Below are 22,984 nucleotides of genomic sequence, written 5' to 3'. Positions count from 1 at the left end.
GTGGGCAAACTCGGTCCTGGAGGGCCGGTGTCCTGCATAGTTTAGCTCCAACTCTAATCAAAAACACCTGAACATGCCAATCAGTGTCTTCAAGATCACTAGAAATCTATAAGCAGGTTTGTTTGATTAGAGTTGGAGTTAAACTGTGCAGGACACCGGCCCTCCAGGACCGAGTTTGCCCACCCCTGCACTAGTGGGTCGCACAGTGAGGAAAGGTGGGTCGCGCAACGTCACTTACAGTAGCTGCAGCTATATTTACTTTGCAGTGAATCAAAACCAGTTGGATAATGAGCAAACAACTCTTCAGAGACAATTCTGTTTTCCGTCGCAGACTTCTAATACATCTTCAGATCAAACCAAATCTAAAAAGGAGCCACACAGAAAATATGATCAGTCCTACCTCGATCTTAGTTTTATTACTGGCAGAGATCCAGAGGGTGAGGAAGTCCTGCATTGTCTTTTATGCTTAGAAAAGCTTGCAAATGCTAGCATGAAAACCATAAAACTTAAATGACACCTGAAAACAAAACATCTTGCATATGTCAACAAAGGTTGATCATATTCTCTTCTTAAAAAAGAGTATCTTCAACAAAAAATGATAACAGTACCAGCCAGCATCCCACAAAAAGCACTTCGAGTCTCATTTTGTGAATATCAAATTGCAAAATCCAAAAAGTCACACACCATATATTTTTGACTGCTTTGAATGGATACATTTTTTACCCATTTTTTTCATATTAAAATATGGGTCTTGAGATTGAATTACTTGCCTAGGTGGGTCCCGGAATGAAAAAGTTTGGTCTACACCACATACCATTGTTATACAATAACTTGCCTAATTACCCTAAACCGCCTAGTTAACTTAATTAACCTAGTTAAGCCTTTAAATGACACTTTAAGCTGTATAGAAGTGTCTTGAAAAATATCTAGTCAAATATTATTTACTGTCATCATGGCAAAGATGAAATAAATCAGCTATTAGAGATGAGGTATTAAAACTATTATGTTTAGAAATGTGTTGAAAAAAATCTAAACAGAAATTGTGGGGAAAATAAACAGGGGGTGAAGAAGATTTCTATTATCTTAGTGTGAAGTATTTTCTAAGTGTAAAGCAGTTAATTTTCTCTTCTCAAAATGTATGTAGTGTTTGCAGCAAACATGCCAGCCTGTGTTAAAAATACAGTGATATGTCTGTGTAAGATGAGTATGCCTGCACAGGAGCAACACTAGGAGAAGGCTGAGTGACTGATTGTGTAGAATAACTGAATATGTAAAGCACTGATTATTTATGTTAAATACTTGTATGAAGGTATAGGTGTCAGAAGTTGGAATGAGTAACATATTATCAAGTTATTATCCTATCATAACAATGTATGTAAACACTTATCCTTTTGCATAAGTTGCATCTATGGAGAAAGAACTTTGGTGTCAAAACAGTTGCTGACACAGACCTGTAACATCTCTGTTGACATGAGCTAGTGGGCTGAGAGCCAAGAATAGCAGGACCCCTTAGACTAGATACCTATTCAAAAATGGTCAAGAGTTAAAAAGAGACTTAGGGGTGTGTCAAATAATCCTGTATAAAAATTGTAACAAACACAGATATTTCAGAAGGTGCAGGAGAGACTTCAGAAGGTGTCCAGGAGAGACTTCAGAATGCTCTGGGGTCTGCTCTGCTCTTTCTCGGCTTTATTATGGAGAATAAAGTCTATTTTCTGATATTCAAAACCTCTGGTCTGATAATTTGTAATTAATGAGAAGTCAATATTTACCACAGGGGGCGAATAATTCAGGGGGCTAATAATTCTGGCTTCAGTTGTATATTTGTAAAACTAACTGTATTTTCTTGTGACATGTAAACAACCATTATTATTACTACTACATAATACATTCATAACAATATTTTGCCTAATAGCATTGTTTTAATAATAAAAATTTATATTTAGTGCTAAAATGTAATATGTATAAAAGAAAAACCCATAAAAACTGTAAATGTGCAGAAGTTCTCATAATTGTATTAGTTTCTGTCCTGTAGGTGTGGCGGGGAAGTGTTTGTTCAGGGAAGAGAGCAGGGGTTTGGATTGGCCGTCCAGGAGCCGTGGATCCAGCATGCAACAGTGCAAGATAACATTCTCTTCGGCAGGGATTATGACAACATGTTTTATCAATCTGTGATACAGGCCTGTGCCCTGGCTGATGACTTAAATGTAAGCGTATATCTAGTTACTTTTTACTTTATTTAGTATTCTGCTTTGAATTGTAACGATGGAAAGTTAAAGCTGACACTGTTTTGTTCAGATCTTACCTGGTGGTGATCAGACAGAGGTCGGAGAGAACGGCGTGACTCTGAGCGGAGGACAGAAAAGCCGCCTTGCTTTGGCCCGGGCTGTTTATATGGTGCAACGTTTTGTTGTTTTAATGGTCAAAGTCTTTCTTTCTTTCTTTCTTTCTTTCTTTCTTTCTTTCTTTCTTTCTTTCTTTCTTTCTTTCATTTTCTCAGCATTTTCTTTTTCAGTATACATAAACATTGAGCATATACAACCATTTCTATAGCATAATCAATTACAGAAAAAAATAATGCAAAGGAAAAAAAACAGAACAAAATAAAGATTAATAACAATTACCAACATAGAAAAAAAAGAACCGCTTGTTACAGATAAGGGGCTCTATTTTGACGGTCCATGCGCAGAGCGCAAAACGCAGGGCGCAAACGCTTTCAGGGCGTGTCAGAACGCATTTTTGCTAATTTACGGACGGGAAAATGCGCTTTGCACCGTGGCGCATGGACTAAAAGGGTTGAGTTTATTTTCTTAATGAGTTATAGGTGTGTTTTGAGAATAAACCAGTTAGAGTCTCATCTTCCATTCCCTTTAAGACCCAGCTGCGTCGCGCCAAGAGCGCATTCGCTATTTACAGGACGCAAAGTAAGTCTAAGTAGAAAAAATGAGCATTTCACAAGCAAACAGTTGACAGTTTTTTAACAGAAAACTGTTAAACAGAGCATCTACTGCGTGAGAATGAGAGATAATGGAACTACTTTCACATTCGCTCTTGGATAGGGAAACCTTTACGCACAGACATCAATTAGCCTATAAATGATTAATTTTGTTTGTTAAGCGCAAAGATTTGTTTCAAAACTATTTTTAAATTCAGTTCTAATTTCTAGCAAACGAATAAATGAACAATAATGACCAAGTGTGGTCAAAATACTGAGTTATTTAAAAATACACCTGCCATGCCCCATATGGTCTAAAACCTGACAGATGGGCAATACTAAGCTTGTTTTTAATAAAACAAATATAAATATGGATATAATAAGTAATACTGCTAATAATAATACCATTATACAAAAGCAAATTGTTATGAATGAACTGAAAAAGCCTCCCGAGATGAAGAAGACATAAAAGCAGTGATTTTTCATATTTATGTAGGCTAGAAAATAATATGTTTTGTAATATTTTAATCCTTTATATTTATATCCTATATCTATTCTTATTATATCCTATATATATATCCTTAATATTTAAATTTTTTCATATGTAAAGATATTTGACTATTGCTCTCTTGTGTGAATTAAGCAGTGCGTAAGCGAGGCGCAACTCTGCGCCGGAGTTTAGACCGGGTTTGTTTTGGTCTAATGAAAAATCTATTATAGTTTCTCAAAATAGCAACGCGCCAGTGGTCCGCCTCAGAAAGCCTTCCTTTTTAGACCAGAAAGCCTATGGGCGCACAAATGAGCGCTAATGCATTTGCTATTTAAACAGCGTAGCGCAACGCCTCAAAACGACTCTTGCGCCAAGCTGAAACTACCAAAAGACTATTGCGCCGCGCCTTGCGCCACACTGCGTCGGGTGTATGATAGGGCCCAAGGGGTTACAGGTCTCGTGATATTGAAATAATTTTTTTAGATGTTAATATCGGTATGTTACTGTCAAACTCTCCTTCTTTTGGCTGGAAACTGATGTGGTTAGAACCTAAGTTCACAGTTTCTGTGTTCTCACTTTATAGCAGATTAAACTGCCAGCATGACAGACTAAATGCAAATATAAAATATAAATAAATTTGAAAATATTTAATTCACTGATATTTTGTTAAAACTTTATGCTTGTTATTTCTCACTTTTGACAATTAAATATTTAAATTTATTTTGTTTGCAAAAAAGTTTCAATTTAATCTGAAATGTGACCTTTTAAGTAAATAAATAATTACATTGAAAATAAAATAATATTTTAATAACCGAGGTAGTCTTAATTTATCGTTTTGATTTTAGGTTGTATCTTCCAGCTCTAAAACATACATACATACATACATACATGCATGCATACCTACATACATACATACATACATGCATGCCTACATACATACATGCATACATGCATACATACATACATACATACATACATACATACATGCATACATACATACATACATACATGCATGCCTACATACATACATACATGCATGCCTACATACATACATGCATACATACATACATACATACATACATACATACATACATACATACATACATACATGCATGCCTACATACATACATACATGCATGCCTACATACATACATACATACATACATGAATGAATAAATACCAGTCCTATTTAATTTAATAATTTCCCCCTTTATCCTTTTGTATCTGGAGGTAAAATGTCTTTTTTTCTGAGTAACATATTAAGAGTTGGTTGAAGCTGTAAAAATCTCAAAAGAAGGGTCATGCAGGTTTGGGAAGAAATATGATATGTATTTACATTGCATTCTCATATTTCAGGATAAAGAAATCTATTTGCTGGATGATCCCTTAGCGGCTGTGGATGCGGATGTTGCCCACCACCTCATGGAGAAATGCATCCTGGGAATTCTCAAGGACAAGACCAGAATTCTTTGCACTCATCGTATCGAGTTTGTGGATAAGGCAGATGTGGTGGTGCTGATGGACAATGGGATGATTGTAAAAACAGGTACCAGCCATCAAAGTATAAAACAAACTAAAATTAAAGTCGCATCCACTATAAACAATGTTTATTAAAAAGATCAAGCCTAATTAAATAATTGTGTGGGAAATGCTCCAGAGTCTGACAAACCTTTACACTCCTCTTATTTTGCACAAATCCAAATTTGTGCACACCTTTTTAATATTTTGCTTGTGGTAAATTAAAGGTATAGTTCACTCAGAAATTAAAATGACCCCATAATTTGCTCACCCTCAAGTCTTCTGCGTCCAGCGGAAAGAAGGAAGCCCCAACAAAGAAAAATGCATAAAAAGGCAATAAAAATAATTTATTTTCTTCCCCATCAAAAAGCAATTTTTAGGTGCAGATGTAAATAACTGTGATGGTTGGGTTTAGGGTTGAGGTAGGTGCAGATGTTAATAACTGTGATGGTTGGGGTAAGTGCAGATGTTAATAACTGTGATGGTTGGGGTAAGTGCAGATGTTAATAACTGTGATGATTGGGGTAGGTGCAGATGTTAATAACTGTGATGGTTGGGTTTAGGGTTGAGGTAGGTGCAGATGTTAATAACTGTGATGGTTGGGTTTAGGGTTGAGGTAGGTGCAGATGTTAATAACTGTGATGGTTGGGTTTAGGGTTGAGGTAGGTGCAGATGTTAATAACTGTGATGGTTGGGTTTAGGGTTGAGGTAGGTGCAGATGTTAATAACTGTGATGGTTGGGTTTAGGGTTGAGGTAGGTGCAGATGTTAATAACTGTGATGGTTGGGGTAAGTGCAGATGTTAATAACTGTGATGGTTGGGGTAAGTGCAGATGTTAATAACTGTGATGGTTGGGTTTAGGGTTGGGGTAAGTGCAGATGTTAATAACTGTGATGGTTGGGTTTTAGGTTGAGGTAGGTGCAGATGTTAATAACTGTGATGGTTGGGTTTAGGGTTGAGGTAGGTGCAGATGTTAATAACTGTGATGGTTGGGTTTAGGGTTGAGGTAGGTGCAGATGTTAATAACTGTGATGGTTGGGGTAAGTGCAGATGTTAATAACTGTGATGGTTGGGGTAAGTGCAGATGTTAATAACTGTGATGATTGGGGTAAGTGCAGATGTTAATAACTGTGATGGTTGGGTTTAGGGTTGGGGTAGGTGCAGATGTTAATAACTGTGATGGTTGGGTTTAGGGTTGAGGTAGGTGCAGATGTTAATAACTGTGATGGTTGGGGTAAGTGCAGATGTTAATAACTGTGATGGTTGGGGTAAGTGCAGATGTTAATAACTGTGATGGTTGGGTTTAGGGTTGAGGTAGGTGCAGATGTTAATAACTGTGATGGTTGGGTTTAGGGTTGGGGTAGGTGCAGATGTTAATAACTGTGATGGTTGGGTTTAGGGTTGAGGTAGGTGCAGATGTTAATAACTGTGATGGTTGGGTTTAGGGTTGAGGTAGGTGCAGATGTTAATAACTGTGATGGTTGGGGTAAGTGCAGATGTTAATAACTGTGATGGTTGGGTTTAGGGTTGGGGTAGGTGCAGATGTTAATAACTGTGATGGTTGGGTTTAGGGTTGAGGTAGGTGCAGATGTTAATAACTGTGATGGTTGGGTTTAGGGTTGGGGTAGGTGCAGATGTTAATAACTGTGATGGTTGGGTTTAGGGTTGAGGTAGGTGCAGATGTTAATAACTGTGATGGTTGGGTTTAGGGTTGGGGTAAGTGCAGATGTTAATAACTGTGATGGTTGGGTTTTAGGTTGAGGTAGGTGCAGATGTTAATAACTGTGATGGTTGGGTTTAGGGTTGAGGTAGGTGCAGATGTTAATAACTGTGATGGTTGGGTTTAGGGTTGAGGTAGGTGCAGATGTTAATAACTGTGATGGTTGGGGTAAGTGCAGATGTTAATAACTGTGATGGTTGGGTTTAGGGTTGAGGTAAGTGCAGATGTTAATAACTGTGATGGTTGGGTTTAGGGTTGAGGTAGGTGCAGATGTTAATAACTGTGATGGTTGGGTTTAGGGTTGGGGTAGGTGCAGATGTTAATAACTGTGATGGTTGGGTTTAGGGTTGGGGTAGGTGCAGATGTTAATAACTGTGATGGTTGGGTTTAGGGTTGGGGTAGGTGCAGATGTTAATAACTGTGATGGTTGGGTTTAGGGTTGGGGTAGGTGCAGATGTTAATAACTGTGATGGTTGGGTTTAGGGTTGGGGTAGGTGCAGATGTTAATAACTGTGATGGTTGGGTTTAGGGTTGGGGTAGGTGCAGATGTTAATTACTGTGATGGTTGGGTTTAGGGTTGGGGTAGGTGCAGATGTTAATAACTGTGATGGTTGGGTTTAGGGTTGAGGTAGGTGCAGATGTTAATAACTGTGATGGTTGGGTTTAGGGTTGAGGTAGGTGCAGATGTTAATAACTGTGATGGTTGGGGTAAGTGCAGATGTTAATAACTGTGATGGTTGGGGTAAGTGCAGATGTTAATAACTGTGATGGTTGGGTTTAGGGTTGAGGTAGGTGCAGATGTTAATAACTGTGATGGTTGGGGTAAGTGCAGATGTTAATAACTGTGATGGTTGGGGTAAGTGCAGATGTTAATAACTGTGATGGTTGGGTTTAGGGTTGGGGTAGGTGCAGATGTTAATAACTGTGATGGTTGGGTTTAGGGTTGAGGTAGGTGCAGATGTTAATAACTGTGATGGTTGGGTTTAGGGTTGAGGTAGGTGCAGATGTTAATAACTGTGATGGTTGGGGTAAGTGCAGATGTTAATAACTGTGATGGTTGGGTTTAGGGTTGGGGTAAGTGCAGATGTTAATAACTGTGATGGTTGGGTTTTAGGTTGAGGTAGGTGCAGATGTTAATAACTGTGATGGTTGGGTTTAGGGTTGAGGTAGGTGCAGATGTTAATAACTGTGATGGTTGGGGTAAGTGCAGATGTTAATAACTGTGATGGTTGGGGTAAGTGCAGATGTTAATAACTGTGATGATTGGGGTAAGTGCAGATGTTAATAACTGTGATGGTTGGGTTTAGGGTTGAGGTAGGTGCAGATGTTAATAACTGTGATGGTTGGGTTTAGGGTTGAGGTAGGTGCAGATGTTAATAACTGTGATGGTTGGGTTTAGGGTTGAGGTAGGTGCAGATGTTAATAACTGTGATGGTTGGGGTAAGTGCAGATGTTAATAACTGTGATGGTTGGGGTAAGTGCAGATGTTAATAACTGTGATGGTTGGGTTTAGGGTTGAGGTAGGTGCAGATGTTAATAACTGTGATGGTTGGGTTTAGGGTTGAGGTAGGTGCAGATGTTAATAACTGTGATGGTTGGGTTTAGGGTTGAGGTAGGTGCAGATGTTAATAACTGTGATGGTTGGGTTTAGGGTTGGGGTAGGTGCAGATGTTAATAACTGTGATGGTTGGGTTTAGGGTTGAGGTAGGTGCAGATGTTAATAACTGTGATGGTTGGGGTAAGTGCAGATGTTAATAACTGTGATGGTTGGGTTTAGGGTTGGGTAAGTGCAGATGTTAATAACTGTGATGGTTGGGTTTTAGGTTGAGGTAGGTGCAGATGTTAATAACTGTGATGGTTGGGTTTAGGGTTGAGGTAGGTGCAGATGTTAATAACTGTGATGGTTGGGTTTAGGGTTGGGGTAGGTGCAGATGTTAATAACTGTGATGGTTGGGTTTAGGGTTGAGGTAGGTGCAGATGTTAATAACTGTGATGGTTGGGGTAAGTGCAGATGTTAATAACTGAGATGGTTGGGGTAAGTGCAGATGTTAATAACTGTGATGATTGGGGTAAGTGCAGATGTTAATAACTGTGATGGTTGGGTTTAGGGTTGGGGTAGGTGCAGATGTTAATAACTGTGATGGTTGGGTTTAGGGTTGAGGTAGGTGCAGATGTTAATAACTGTGATGGTTGGGTTTAGGGTTGAGGTAGGTGCAGATGTTAATAACTGTGATGGTTGGGGTAAGTGCAGATGTTAATAACTGTGATGGTTGGGTTTAGGGTTGGGGTAAGTGCAGATGTTAATAACTGTGATGATTGGGGTAAGTGCAGATGTTAATAACTGTGATGGTTGGGTTTAGGGTTGGGGTAGGTGCAGATGTTAATAACTGTGATGGTTGGGTTTAGGGTTGGGGTAGGTGCAGATGTTAATAACTGTGATGGTTGGGTTTAGGGTTGAGGTAGGTGCAGATGTTAATAACTGTGATGGTTGGGTTTAGGGTTGAGGTAGGTGCAGATGTTAATAACTGTGATGGTTGGGGTAAGTGCAGATGTTAATAACTGTGATGGTTGGGTTTAGGGTTGGGGTAAGTGCAGATGTTAATAACAGTGATTGTTGGGTTTTAGGTTGAGGTAGGTGCAGATGTTAATAACTGTGATGGTTGGGTTTAGGGTTGAGGTAGGTGCAGATGTTAATAACTGTGATGGTTGGGTTTAGGGTTGGGGTAGGTGCAGATGTTAATAACTGTGATGGTTGGGTTTAGGGTTGAGGTAGGTGCAGATGTTAATAACTGTGATGGTTGGGTTTAGGGTTGGGGTAGGTGCAGATGTTAATAACTGTGATGGTTGGGTTTAGGGTTGGGGTAGGTGCAGATGTTAATTACTGTGATGGTTGGGTTTAGGGTTGGGGTAGGTGCAGATGTTAATAACTGTGATGGTTGGGTTTAGGGTTGAGGTAGGTGCAGATGTTAATAACTGTGATGGTTGGGGTAAGTGCAGATGTTAATAACTGTGATGGTTGGGGTAAGTGCAGATGTTAATAACTGTGATGGTTGGGTTTAGGGTTGAGGTAGGTGCAGATGTTAATAACTGTGATGGTTGGGTTTAGGGTTGGGGTAGGTGCAGATGTTAATAACTGTGATGGTTGGGTTTAGGGTTGAGGTAGGTGCAGATGTTAATAACTGTGATGGTTGGGGTAAGTGCAGATGTTAATAACTGTGATGGTTGGGTTTAGGGTTGGGGTAAGTGCAGATGTTAATAACTGTGATGGTTGGGTTTAGGGTTGAGGTAGGTGCAGATGTTAATAACTGTGATGGTTGGGTTTAGGGTTGAGGTAGGTGCAGATGTTAATAACTGTGATGGTTGGGTTTAGGGTTGAGGTAGGTGCAGATGTTAATAACTGTGATGGTTGGGGTAAGTGCAGATGTTAATAACTGTGATGGTTGGGGTAAGTGCAGATGTTAATAACTGTGATGGTTGGGTTTAGGGTCGAGGTAGGTGCAGATGTTAATAACTGTGATGGTTGGGTTTAGGGTTGGGGTAGGTGCAGATGTTAATAACTGTGATGGTTGGGTTTAGGGTTGAGGTAGGTGCAGATGTTAATAACTGTGATGGTTGGGGTAAGTGCAGATGTTAATAACTGTGATGGTTGGGTTTAGGGTTGGGGTAAGTGCAGATGTTAATAACTGTGATGGTTGGGTTTAGGGTTGAGGTAGGTGCAGATGTTAATAACTGTGATGGTTGGGTTTAGGGTTGAGGTAGGTGCAGATGTTAATAACTGTGATGGTTGGGTTTAGGGTTGGGGTAAGTGCAGATGTTAATAACTGTGATGGTTGGGTTTAGGGTTGAGGTAGGTGCAGATGTTAATAACTGTGATGGTTGGGTTTAGGGTTGGGGTAGGTGCAGATGTTAATTACTGTGATGGTTGGGTTTATGGTTGGGGTAGGTGCAGATGTTAATAACTATGATGGTTGGGTTTAGGGTTGAGGTAGGTGCAGATGTTAATTACTGTGATGGTTGGGTTTAGGGTTGAGGTAGGTGCAGATGTTAATTACTGTGATGGTTGGGTTTTGGGTTGGGGTAGGTGCAGATGTTAATTACTGTGATGGTTGGGGTAAGTGCAGATGTTAATAACTGTGATGGTTGGGTTTAGGGTTGAGGTAGGTGCAGATGTTAATAACTGTGATGGTTGGGTTTAGGGTTGGGGTAGGTGCAGATGTTAATTACTGTGATGGTTGGGTTTAGGGTTGGGGTAGGTGCAGATGTTAATAACTGTGATGGTTGGGTTTAGGGTTGAGGTAGGTGCAGATGTTAATAACTGTGATGGTTGGGGTAAGTGCAGATGTTAATAACTGTGATGGTTGGGTTTAGGGTTGGGGTAAGTGCAGATGTTAATTGTCACCGGATGTCAAGGGAGCGAAGACAAGAGGTTGGATCCAAATGCAATTTTAATGAAAAAGATTATTCGTGCAGGCAAAAACAAATGAGGTCAAAAAACAAAAACTCAGGTATCATGAAGGGTATCAAAAATGCAAAAACAAAGCAATGATCAAAGTACAAAAAGTTACAAAACAATCATCAAAACATAACTAGAAAAACTAAACAGGACGACACTCACTGAAACCATACAGGTACTGAAAAACAAAGATTCCGCCTAGACTGGTGTGTGCAATGTGTATAAATAGTCCAAACAATTGATGATGACGATTTTCAGCTGTGTGTGATTAATGGTGACTGGTTTGTGCAAAGGCATGCTGGGATATGTAGTTCATGAATGACGTGTAGTATGCCAGCGATCTTTCAGGAACAGATTGCTGGTTATGTGACAGTACCCCCTCTTCAAGAGCGGATACCAGACGCTCTTAGAAAAATCCCGGAGGGAGGTGGAGCAGAGGCGGAACAGGGGGAGGGACGGAGGGCCAGAAACCAGAAGCTGGCCCAACCTGGAGCGTGGAGCAGCGGAGGGCCTGGAGCGTGGAGCTGCGGAGGGCCTGGAGCGTGGAGCTGCAGAGGGCCTGGAGCGTGGAGCTGCGGAGGGCCAGGAGCGTGGAGCCGCGGAGGGCCAGGAGCGTGGAGCCGCGGAGGGCCTGGGGAGTGGAGCTGCGGAGGGTCTGGGGAGTGGAGCTGCGGAGGGCCTGGGGAGTGGAGCTGCGGAGGGCCTGGGGAGTGGAGCTGCGGAGGGCCTGGGGAGTGGAGCTGCGGAGGGCCTGGGGAGTGGAGCTGCGGAGGGCCTGGGGAGTGGAGCTGCGGAGAGTCTGGAACACTGCTGGGAGCCGGTAGGGCTGGAGGCTTGTGGGGAGCCGGCAGGGTGGAGAGCCAGGCAAGGACCGGCAGGGTGAGATGTCTGGGTGGTGCCGGCAGGGCGAGATGTCTGGGTGATGCCGGAAAGGCGAGACATCTGGGTGATGCCGGAAAGGCGAGGAGTCGGGCTGGTGCCGGCAGGGCGAGGAGCTGGGCTGGTGCCGGCAGGGCAGGACGTCTGGGAGGTGCCGGCAGGGCGAGGAGCCGGGCTGGTGCCGGCAGGGCGAGGAGCCGGGCTGGTGCCGGCAGGGCAGGACATCTGGGAGGTGCCGGCAGGGCGAGGAGCCGGGCAGGGGCCGGCAGGGCAGGACGTCTGGGTGGTGCCGGCAGGGCAAGGAGCCCGGCTGGTGCCGGCAGGGAAAGACGTTTGGGTGGTGCCGGCAGGGGAAGGAGCCGGGCTGGTGCCGGCAGGGAAAGACGTCTGGGTGGTGCCGGCAGGGCAAGGAGCCGGGCTGGGACCGACACTGAGTGGGGCTCTGGGGCTGGAGCCGACACTGGAGGGCGCTCTGGGGCTGGAGCCGACACTGGAGGGCGCTCTGGGGCTGGAGCCGACACTGGAGGGCGCTCTGGGGCTGGAGCCGACACTGGAGGGCCCTCTGGGGCTGGAGCCGACACTGGAGGGCGCTCTGGGGCTGGAGCCGACACTGGAGGGCGCTCTGGGGCTGGAGCCGACACTGGAGGGCGCTCTGGGGCTGGAGCCGACACTGGAGGGCGCTCTGGGGCTGGAGAAATCCCTCGCTGAAGAAGCCTTTCTCTTCAGCCTCCGTCTTTGGGTGCGGGTTAACCCTTGGGGGTTGTTCATGGGCTGGGACTCTTCGTGAGACTCAGGCAACAGTGGCTATGGCAGCTCTGACAGTGGCAGTGCTGGCGGCGACGTCGACTCTGGCAGTGGCGGCGTCAACAACTTTTGCAGCTCTGGCAGCTCTGGACTGTCGCACGGCTCTAGCAGCACTGGGAAGTAACACTGCTCTGGTAGTCCTTCGTAAAACTCCTGAGGCGGCTCAAGCCTCTTATGGGACTCAGGAAGTGTCTCCGGCTTATCATGAGGCTCAGGTGGTGGTTCTGGCAGCACTGGCTGTGACGGGAAATCAGGTAGTTCAGAACGTGATGGGGAAACAAGCTGTTCTGACTGTGGACTGGAAGAATTGAGTGCGAGTGATGCTTTAATCCTTCTACAAATATCACCAGGATTCTCCTCCACTTTAAAAATAATGGTGGAGGAAGAATCTGACAAAGACAGAGCCAATTCGATGTAATGAAAGAGAGTCAAATCTGGGGTGTGCATTGGCATTATAGAGCGAAGGGGCTCCGATAATCCTCCACGAAAAAAAATCATCAGACATAAATCGTCCATATTACTTTTCTGAGCCAACTTCAAAAATTCCTCCACATGCTGTTCGATGGAGCGGTTACCTTGTTGCAGGCGAGTAATCTTTCCCTCTGCTGGATCCATAGTGGCGGAATCTTTCTGTCACCGGATGTCAAGGGAGCGAAGACAAGAGGTTGAATCCAAATGCAATTTTAATGAAAAAGATTATTTGTGCAGGCAAAAACAAATGAGGTCAAAAAACAAAAACTCAGGTATCATGAAGGGTATCAAAAATGCAAAAACAAAGCAATGATCAAAGTACAAAAAGTTACAAAACAATCATCAAAACATAACTAGAAAAACTAAACAGGACGACACTCACTGAAACCATACAGGTACTGAAAAACAAAGATTCCGCCTAGACTGGTGTGTGCAATGTGTATAAATAGTCCAAACAATTGATGATGACGATTTTCAGCTGTGTGTGATTAATGGTGACTGGTTTGTGCAAAGGCATGCTGGGATATGTAGTTCATGAATGACATGTGTAGTATGCCAGCGATCTTTCAGGAACAGATTGCTGGTTATGTGACAGTTAATAACTGTGATGGTTGGGTTTAGGGTTGGGGTAGGTGCAGATGTTAATAACTGTGATGGTTGGGTTTAGGGTTGAGGTAGGTGCAGATGTTAATAACTGTGATGGTTGGGGTAAGTGCAGATGTTAATAACTGTGATGGTTGGGTTTAGGGTTGAGGTAGGTGCAGATGTTAATTACTGTGATGGTTGGGTTTAGGGTTGGGGTATGTGCAGATGTTAAAGGGCCATAACACCCGACTTTTGGTTCAGGTCACCTCAGAATTTTTCAAAAGATGCATTATAATGGGCGTTAGGGGTGTCACGATTTCGAAATCGATCGAAATTTATGCTCAATTTCGATTATCGAATCAAAAAATAGAATCGTCGATGCTGCCACACCCCCATGTCACGTCAGCTTGGCTTGCCAAGCGGGAAAAAAACAGGCTTGTTGAAGTGCTTGTTAAACTGCAGACGCAGGAGACCCGTCGACAGAACTTAAACCCTCTCCTCTTTCAATGAAGTCGCCGGTGTGTAAGCATTTTGGATTTCCAATGAGTTATATTGACAACGTTCGTGTTGTCGACAATAAAAACACAGTTTTGCAAGCTGTGCTATGTACGTATTATAAAATATGCTGTGCTATGTACATTATAAAGATAATCGAGTTTATATAAACACTATAATTGAGGACTTTTTCCTCAATCCCCGGGTCTGAATGCAAACTCAGGGCAGCAGGTCTCTTGCCCTGTCTATTTTAACCAGTAACCATTAGCATTAACGATGATGGTTGGGTCTAGGGTTGGGGTAGGTGTAAATGTTAATAACGGTGATGATTGGGTTTAGGGTTGTGGTATGTATAGACGTTAATAACTGTGATTGTGTTTAAGTGTGGAGTAGGTATAAATGTTAATTGATAACTGTTGTACAGCGGCATCTTGACAAAAACATAGTTAGTCAAAAACAAATAGTTAGTTTTTATTACATTTGTACTTTAATTTGTGTTCAGAAGAGGTGAGCACTTACTGACAGAATTTTCATTTTTAGGTAAATCTTTAAATCTAGGTTTGTGTTTTTGTGATTTAAGGGACGCCAAGCGAAGTCCTGTCTCTGGTTAAAGGTCCTAAAGACAGCAAGAATAGCAGCAATGCAAAGGAGAAAGGTGGTAATTTATTTTCAAATAAATCACCTACTTCCATCTGATGTTTTAGTGCACTTGAACTTTGATTTGATTAATACAAACAAACCTTCAGATTCTGCAGGCAGTGAGGAAATGGAAGCAAGTGAGCCGGAGCTGAAGGCAGAACTGGAGATGTTTGGAGAAGAGCAGAAGCAAATGGGCACGTTGTCCTGGGCTGTTTATCGCTCCTATTGGAAAGCAGTTGGTGGATGCATGGCTGTGGCCGTTTTGCTCGCCCTCTTCCTAATGCAGGGTACTAACATCTCTTTTAATATCATCTGTATTGCTAAAAGATAATTGAACTACGGTTAGTATTTTGATTTGTCTTTTACAGCCTCCAAAAATGTGTCAGACTGGTGGCTTTCACATTGGATTTCTCATATGAAGGACAATATGACTGAGCTGGTGTCGGTCTCAGCCACTCCACTCTTAATGCTGAGTTTCCTTTCTCCTGGCAGACTTGTGTGAGTTAGACATCTCTTATTATTCACAATATCATTCAAAATATTGGGATGGTATCATCTTTTAATGTTTTTGAAGTTTGGTGTGTTTACAGAGGCTGCTTTCATAATACAGTAAAAACTGTAGTATTGTGAAATGTTGCGTTCTATTTTAGATGCATTTAAAGTAATATTGCTATTGTGTCAAGCTGAATTTTTTGCAGTCTTAGGGTGCTTTCACACCTACACTTTTGTTTCGGAACCTGTGTTGTTTGGCTCTTGGATCCGCGCCAAAACAATCGCCCCGAGATCGCTTGAATGAGGTGGTCTCGGCTCGATAGAAACAAACTCTGTAGCGGATCGATTGCAGTGAGAAAGCGATCCGATCCGAGCGTGGTTATATCACTGTGTTTTATAGATATGTAATAGGCATACAGCTATATGAAGAGAGAACTATGAGTAGGGCGGGAAGTTTCAGGCTATGTCAAGAACCCTTCTCACCCCTCCCCACCGCATCTCTCCTCACTCTTCAAACACGTCGCACACACCTTGTCAAACACCACCAAAACCCACACCTCTCCTGACAGCTGAGCAGGACTCTGCAAAATAAACCCTGACACTCTGACCAATGTGAGGAGAGTTTACTCACACGTGACTTGTTTTAGCTCTTTTGGTCCGATTAGAGACTTTGCAGTGTGAAAGCGAACCGTTCCAAGAGCAAAGAGCAACAATGTAACAATTGTAATCTCTTTTTCGGAACAACTGAATCGATTCACAGGTGTGAAAGCACCCTTATTCAATATGCTGATTTGTCAATAGGGATCTTAACGTCTTCTGGAAACATTAGTTTAATGTTATAAATAATTTTTAAAAAGTCTTTGGGCTCTATTTTACGATCTTGGCGCAAAGTCTAAAGCGCATGGTGCAAAAGCATTAAGGGCGTGTCTGAATCCACTTTTGCTATTTTAGGGATGGAAAAATACGGTCTACACCCTGGCACATGGACTAACAGAGTTGTAATTATTCTCTTAATGAGTTATGGGTGTGTCACGAGGATAAAGAATAAGCCTCCTCCATTTGGCCTCTTTAGTTTCTAATTACTTTTACTCTTTACTTTGCTCCTTTAAAGTCCACTGAAGACATCTATTAGCCTACATATTTAATTACGTTTGTTAAAGTCCCCAAGAACCAGAAGTTGCAGTCGTTATTTTTTTCTTATTTGATGCAGTTCCTGGCTTATTTTTTTTCTGGTGTCAACCCTGTTCCTGAAGATCTACTTTCCTGCACAGGTTAGCTCTAACCCTGATCAAACACACCTGAATCAATTAATTAAGACCTCAACAGCACTTGATAAATACAGGCAGGTCTGTTTAAATGGGTTGCAACTGAACTCGGCAGGTAGATGTTTTGGAACAGGGTTGGACACCCCTGGTTTAGCTCCTCTAGCTGACTCGAAAAATTATATTGACAGTTAAAGTATAATTTTAAGAAATGGGTTCTTATTAATCAATATTGTGATTAACATTGTGCTTTTTGATACTGTTGTTTTTTGTCATTTATTTGATTATTGGTTTTAGTTTGAATATGTATTTTTATTGGTATGGCCTTTATGGTGTTTGGGCTAATTTGGGTATATTTATGTTCTTGGTGAACGTTGATTTATTTACACAGTCACTTGTTGAGAAATGAAAAAAATACTTTTGCCTTCAACTGTATAGATTTTAAAATATTGAAAATTTTATGTTTTTTTTTCCCTTCAAAAATTATTGTTTGTGTCTGACATGAACATTAGAGATAAGAATGTTTTCTTGTTGTCTAGATATCTCGTTTAAAAATGTGTAAAACTCGTACTTAATATTTTATAAAGTGATTTTAAAAGTCGACATTTTATATACAAGATTGATAACCTTGTATTGTAGCTCATTTGAGATATATTGGACTGGTTGTTTTGACTAAATTATCTTCCTTTGCTCCTTCACTTTTACCAGGTTTAATGCACCAGCCCGAGGTTCAGAGTCTTCTGGGAATATGAGCTCAGAGCTGAAGTTTTATATGACAGTGTATGGATCTCTGGCAGCAGCAAACACAGTTTTCACCGCCGCTCGAGCATTTCTCTTTGCCTATGGAGCAATCTGCGCTGCTACTGTCGTTCATAAGAGACTGCTGTCCAGTGTGCTTAAGGTAATGAACCATAACATTGCTCAAATAGAAGAAAACATTAGTATTTATTTACAATGTTATTGGTATTATTTATTTTATTTCACTTAGTTTGATATTTTATGTGAACAATTATTTTAGGTTCACAAAATTTTACGTTCATTAACATTTTAATACACTTTATAAGTAGCCTAAAAGTAGAAGGTGTAGAATTGGGGAAATAGCAGTTTTTTTATGATTTATTTAACTTTTTTCCCTTATAGAAAAATATAAAATATATAAATAAAAATAATAATAATAAATAATAAATAAAAAAATGAAAATGATAATAAAATAAAACCAAATTACACAAATAATGTGAGGCAGATGTCTACATTTATACAATCATCTCAATGTTAAATTTTGAGAAATGAAAGATTACAAACTGATGTATTATTATTGTCAAGGGCTGGGGTGATCAGTCTAGATCCAGCTGAAGAGAAGAAATGGAATTTCAAATTTTGACATGTTCTGTTAGGTCTTTGAAGGGAGCATCTAATCTTCTCTAGTTTTACAAAATACAAAACGTCTTTCACCCTCCGTACATGCGAGGGTGGCTGGGGGCTCTCCTAGTTTATTAAAATTACACACCTAGCAAGCAAAATAAGAAAGGCTACAAGGTTTAAAAGGTAAGCGGGTAATGCATAATTATTAGGCGTCACACCAAACAGGCCAAAAATAGGTGATGGTGCTATATCTTTAGAAGTAATAGCTAAAAGAGACTGAAATACTGAGCTCCAAAATGAGGAAGGAGCTGGGCATGTCCAAAACATGGGTTAAAGTATCTAAACCCGAATAACATCCATCACACTCCGAATTAATAGTTGGGTCGAAATAGCACTTTTTAATTGGCTCTTTTAAATTTGTTCATAATTATGTGACTAAAATGTTATTTCCCAGCAGTATTTTCATTTTTAAGTACACCTGTCTAACGGCTCATTAACACGCATATCTTATCAGCCAATCACATTGCAGCAACTCAATGCATTTAGCCATGTAGACATGGGCTGCATCTGAAACCGCCTACCACTCAGTAGGTACTGCATTGGAATTTGAATGTACTACTCGGCCGTTAGAAAAGTATGTTCTATACAGTATGAATGTGAAAAGTATGAATGGATTTCAGACGTACTACATCCGCTATTTTGCCATGGTCACATTACCTACCTGTATCAGTCGTGTTGCTTTACTCCCATTCATGAATTCTCTCGTGGGGCATCATGTGATAGCGCAGCATGCATGGGATGCGCACTCCAGAATCTCGCCGGAAGTAGTAAGTCATCTGGGTACTTCTCTCATACTGATTTTCGAATTCTATGAATTCGGACATACTACTCGGCTCGCATACTGATTTTAGCGTACTATATAGTATGGAAGTATGCGGTTTCGGACGCAGCCATGGTCAAGATCTGCTGCAGTTCAAACCGACCATCAGAATGGGGAAGAAAGGTGATTTAACTGACTTTGAATGGGGCATGGTTGTTAGTGCCAGACAGGCTAGTCTGAGTATTTCAGAAACTGCTGCTCTACTGGGATTTTCACGCACAACCATCTCTAGGATTTACAGAGAATGGTCTGAAAAGGAGAAAATATCCGGTGAGAGCTAGTTCTGTGGGTGCAAATGTCTTGTTAAAGCTAGAGGTCAGAGGAGAATAGCCAGACTGATTCAAGCTGATAGAAAGGCAACAGTAACTCAAACAACCACTCGTTACAACCAAGATATGCAGAAGAGCATCTCTGAACGCACAACATGTTGAACCTTGAGGCGGATGGGCTACAGCAGCAGAAGACCATACTGGGTGCCAGTCCTGTCAGCTAAGGCTACAGAAACTGAGGCTTCAATACGCACAGGCTCACCAAAATCGGACAATAAATTGGAATAAAGTTGCCTGGTCTGATGAGTTTCGATTTCTGCTGCGACTTTTGTATGGTAGGGTTCAGATTTTGGCTTCAGGAACATGAAGGTATGAGTCCATCCTGCCTTGTATTAAAGCTCAGGTTGGTTGCAGTGGTGTAAATGTGTGGGGAATATTTTCTTGGCACACTTTGGGCCCATTAGTACCTATTGAGCATCGTGTTAACGCCACAGCCTACCTGAGTATTGTTGCTGACCATGTCCATCCCTTAACGACCACAGAGTACCCATCTTCTGATGGTTACTTCCAGCAGGATAACACCCTGTGTCAAAAAGCACAAATCATCTTACACTGGTTTCTTGAACATGACAAAGAGTTCACTGTACTCAGATGTTCTCTATAGATACCAGATCCTCAATCCAATAGAGCACCTTTGGGATGTGGTGAAACGGGAGATTCTCATCTTGGATGTGCAGCAGACAAATCTGCAGCAACTGTGTGATGCTATCATGTCAATATAAACCAAAATCTATAAAACCAAAATTAGGAATATTTCCTGTACCTTGTTGAATCTATGCCATGAAGGATTAAGGCAGTTCTGAGGGCTAAAAAGGGTTTAACCAAGTACTAGTAAGGTGTGCCTAATAAAGTAGTTGCCCTTCGGTGTCACATGATATTTCAGAAATCAGTCAAATATGCTAATCTGCAGCTTAGGAAACATTTATTTTTATTATTATTATTATTATCAGTGTTAAAAACTGTTGGGCTGCTTCATATGTTTTTGTGGAAACTGTGATTTAAAACCATTTTAAAGTACCATTAAATATGTTTCCTTTTATTTATCAAGGACACCTCAAATTGTTCAAGAATAAAAGTAAACACATTTATAATGTAAAAATATTTCATTTCAAATAAATGCTATTTTTATTATCTGTTTTCATCAAGAATCCTTAACGGTTAAATAAAACTATAAAGCAGGAATTGTTCCTTAACATCTTAAATATAACAATTATTATTAATTATTGGGTACCAATTAATAATTGATCAAAATTGAACAGCAAATTAACATATTATAATTTACTATAATAGTTTATGAAGGATCATTAGTAAATTCATTCAGGAATAAATTATATTTTGAACTGCCTTCAATACACAAACAGTTATTTCATAATTGTAATAATATATAACAATTTTAGAGTATTAAATATGGCCTTGGTGAGCAGAAAAAAATATTTTAAGAACTATATAGTTAAATATATAAATATCAACATTTTGACTAGTAGTGTACATATTATTTTAATAGTTTAATATTTTAATAATACATTTAATAAATTATTTCTAAAAAGAATTTACATATTTTTTCTTTATATACTATTTATTATTTACTTGGTAAAAATATATATTATTATAATTGTTGTTGTTATTGTTATTATTATTTATTTAAAATATTCTCATTTCATGCTTTTTCTATTCTAGGCCACTATGACGTTTTTTGACACAACACCATTGGGTCGCATCCTGAACCGTTTCTCCTCAGACATTTACAGTGTGGACGACTCTCTCCCCTTCGTCTTAAACATCCTCCTGGCCAACGTGTTTGGTCTTCTTGGGATGCTCATCGTCATGAGTTACGGGCTTCCTTGGGTTCTGCTGCCTTTGGTTCCTTTGGGGGCGCTTTATTATCAAACTCAGTGTTTTTATCGTTACTCGTCCCGTGAGCTGAAACGCCTGTGCAGCCTCACACTCTCTCCAGTTTATTCACACTTCTCAGAAACCCTCAGCGGTCTGTCCACGGTGCGGGCCAGTGGACACACTACCAGGTTTGAAAAAGTGCTGTACTTTTACTCAGATAAACTCATTTAAATATGCATGTTTGTTTTAAAGAACAAAATGAATACTTTGCATAAAGAATACAATGATTTTGTTGTTTGCATTGTGACATTATTTTCATGACTAATGAATTACTGATGCCAAAAATATCAAAATTAGTATACGAAAATGAAATGTTGATAATTTCTGATTAGAATAAATGTATATTGACAAAGCAAATGCAATAATTTTATATTCAAGTAATGTGCTTTGTTTACATGTGATAAAACGTCTATAATCTATGCAGATTTTAATCCTAGAGTCCAAAAATATCTTCATTCATGAAAATGTATTCAGTTATTAGTAGTTGTTAGTGTTTTTTTTTCTTTTAATTTGTCTTTGTGGTTAAATATGACCTGGACTTTTTACTTACTGTGAATTTTACATGGGAATAACTTGTTTTTAAAGGAACACTCCACTTAAAAAAATAAAATGGCTCATTTTACAACTTCCCTAGAGTTAACAGATGAGTTTTACCATTTTTGAATCCATGGTTCTGCCAATCTCTAGATCTAATGGAAAAAAAAAAATCGCTCAGCTTACCATAGACCATTGAATCGGATTAGACCATTAGCGCCTTGTTCAAAAAGTTTCTCAATTTCATAACATGTGCGAAGGTATTAAGCTGATTCTAACACTGTAACTACAGCAGATTCGATCTTTACACGGAAAATTTGTGAAACTTTTTGGTAATTTTTAAGCAAGATGCTAATGGTCTAATTTGATTCAATTAATTATGCTAAGCTAAGCTAAAAGTGCTCCCGCCAGACCTGGAGATCAGCTCATTGGGGTAAAAATTTTACGCATATGTTTAACTCTTGGGTACTTGTAAAGTGAGTATTTCTTAAAAAAATAATGACAATGGAACAAACATGATTACACTGAATGTTGAATGCAGCCTCAGGTTAATGAATTTCAGTTTGGACTGTGTGTTTTTCTGTTTGAGAGCAGATTTGAGGAGGAGAATGAGAGGCGTCTTGAACAGAATCAGCGCTGTCTCTTTAATAGTAATGCTGCCATGCAGTGGTTGGACATACGGCTGCAGATGATTGCTGTGACTGTAGTAACAGGCATCAGTGTAATCGCAGTGATCCAGCATCAGCTCAAATCCATCGATCCAGGTTAACCTTTTCATTTACAAATACATAAAACGGGAAAAAAGTATTGAACATGTCATGTTTTTTCCTGGGAATACTATTTCTAAAGGAGTTTGAACTAGATTTTGGTAAAAAAAAAAAATACTAAAACATATTTAACACTATATAAAAGTATTTTTTGGTTATGGCAGCTTAAAGATGCCTCATATGGAGAATAAAGGAAGTCACATGAGACTTCAAGAGAGTGTAAAAATATTGATGGTTCTGTAGGTTTCGTCTATCAAATCTGATCCTTTAATTTGTAGTTTATATTGGATTCAGGTCAGGTGATTGGCTGGGCTATTCTTGATTTTCTTTCTCTGAAAGCATTTAAGGGTTTCCTTGGCTGTGTTTTGATCGTTATCTTGCTGAATTGTCCACCCAGATTTATTCTTTTATCATGTAGATGTTGGACTGAAGCAGTTGAATTTAAACAAACAAAGGGTAGAGGGTTGCTAATTAAC

General features: G+C 40.3%; 3 protein-coding genes across 5 annotated transcripts in view; 2 read left to right on the top strand and 1 right to left on the bottom strand.

Moving 5' to 3' along the window:
- Positions 1-22,984, top strand: part of npepps (aminopeptidase puromycin sensitive) — a 302,499-nt gene that overhangs the window by 225,718 nt on the left and 53,797 nt on the right. The window lies entirely within an intron of this gene.
- Positions 1-22,984, top strand: part of abcc10 (ATP binding cassette subfamily C member 10) — a 56,203-nt gene that overhangs the window by 17,806 nt on the left and 15,413 nt on the right. For 2 of the 3 annotated variants that reach the window (XR_015502374.1, XM_087273308.1), the window contains exons 8-16: positions 2,036-2,207; positions 2,299-2,397; positions 4,782-4,971; positions 14,931-15,005; positions 15,097-15,276; positions 15,358-15,487; positions 17,452-17,644; positions 20,992-21,335; positions 22,336-22,505. Coding sequence is in view for 2 of the 3 variants with exons in the window: in XM_087273308.1 (XP_087129434.1) it covers positions 2,036-2,207; positions 2,299-2,397; positions 4,782-4,971; positions 14,931-15,005; positions 15,097-15,276; positions 15,358-15,487; positions 17,452-17,644; positions 20,992-21,335; positions 22,336-22,505 (1,553 nt within the window). In the remaining variant the exon portion in view is untranslated. Of the gene's footprint in view, positions 1-2,021; positions 2,208-2,298; positions 2,398-4,781; positions 4,972-14,930; positions 15,006-15,096; positions 15,277-15,357; positions 15,488-17,451; positions 17,645-20,991; positions 21,336-22,335; positions 22,506-22,984 lie in introns of all 3 variants that reach the window. The other variant, XM_087273309.1, reaches the window with a different exon arrangement.
- Positions 11,356-13,689, bottom strand: LOC147841686 (uncharacterized). Its single transcript, XM_087273451.1, has 2 exons — positions 12,655-13,689; positions 11,356-12,170 (listed from the first exon to the last, which is right to left on the bottom strand). Exons 1-2 carry the CDS (start codon positions 12,761-12,763, stop codon positions 11,500-11,502), a joined length of 780 nt encoding a protein of 259 aa, XP_087129577.1. The 5' UTR covers positions 12,764-13,689; the 3' UTR covers positions 11,356-11,499.

This window comes from Danio rerio, chromosome 11, assembly GCF_052040795.2.
Source record: "Danio rerio strain M-AB ecotype USA chromosome 11, GRCz13ab, whole genome shotgun sequence".
NCBI lineage: Eukaryota > Metazoa > Chordata > Actinopteri > Cypriniformes > Danionidae > Danio > Danio rerio.
Note: the sequence above shows the minus strand (reverse complement) of the source record. Positions and strands in the feature narration are given on the sequence as shown.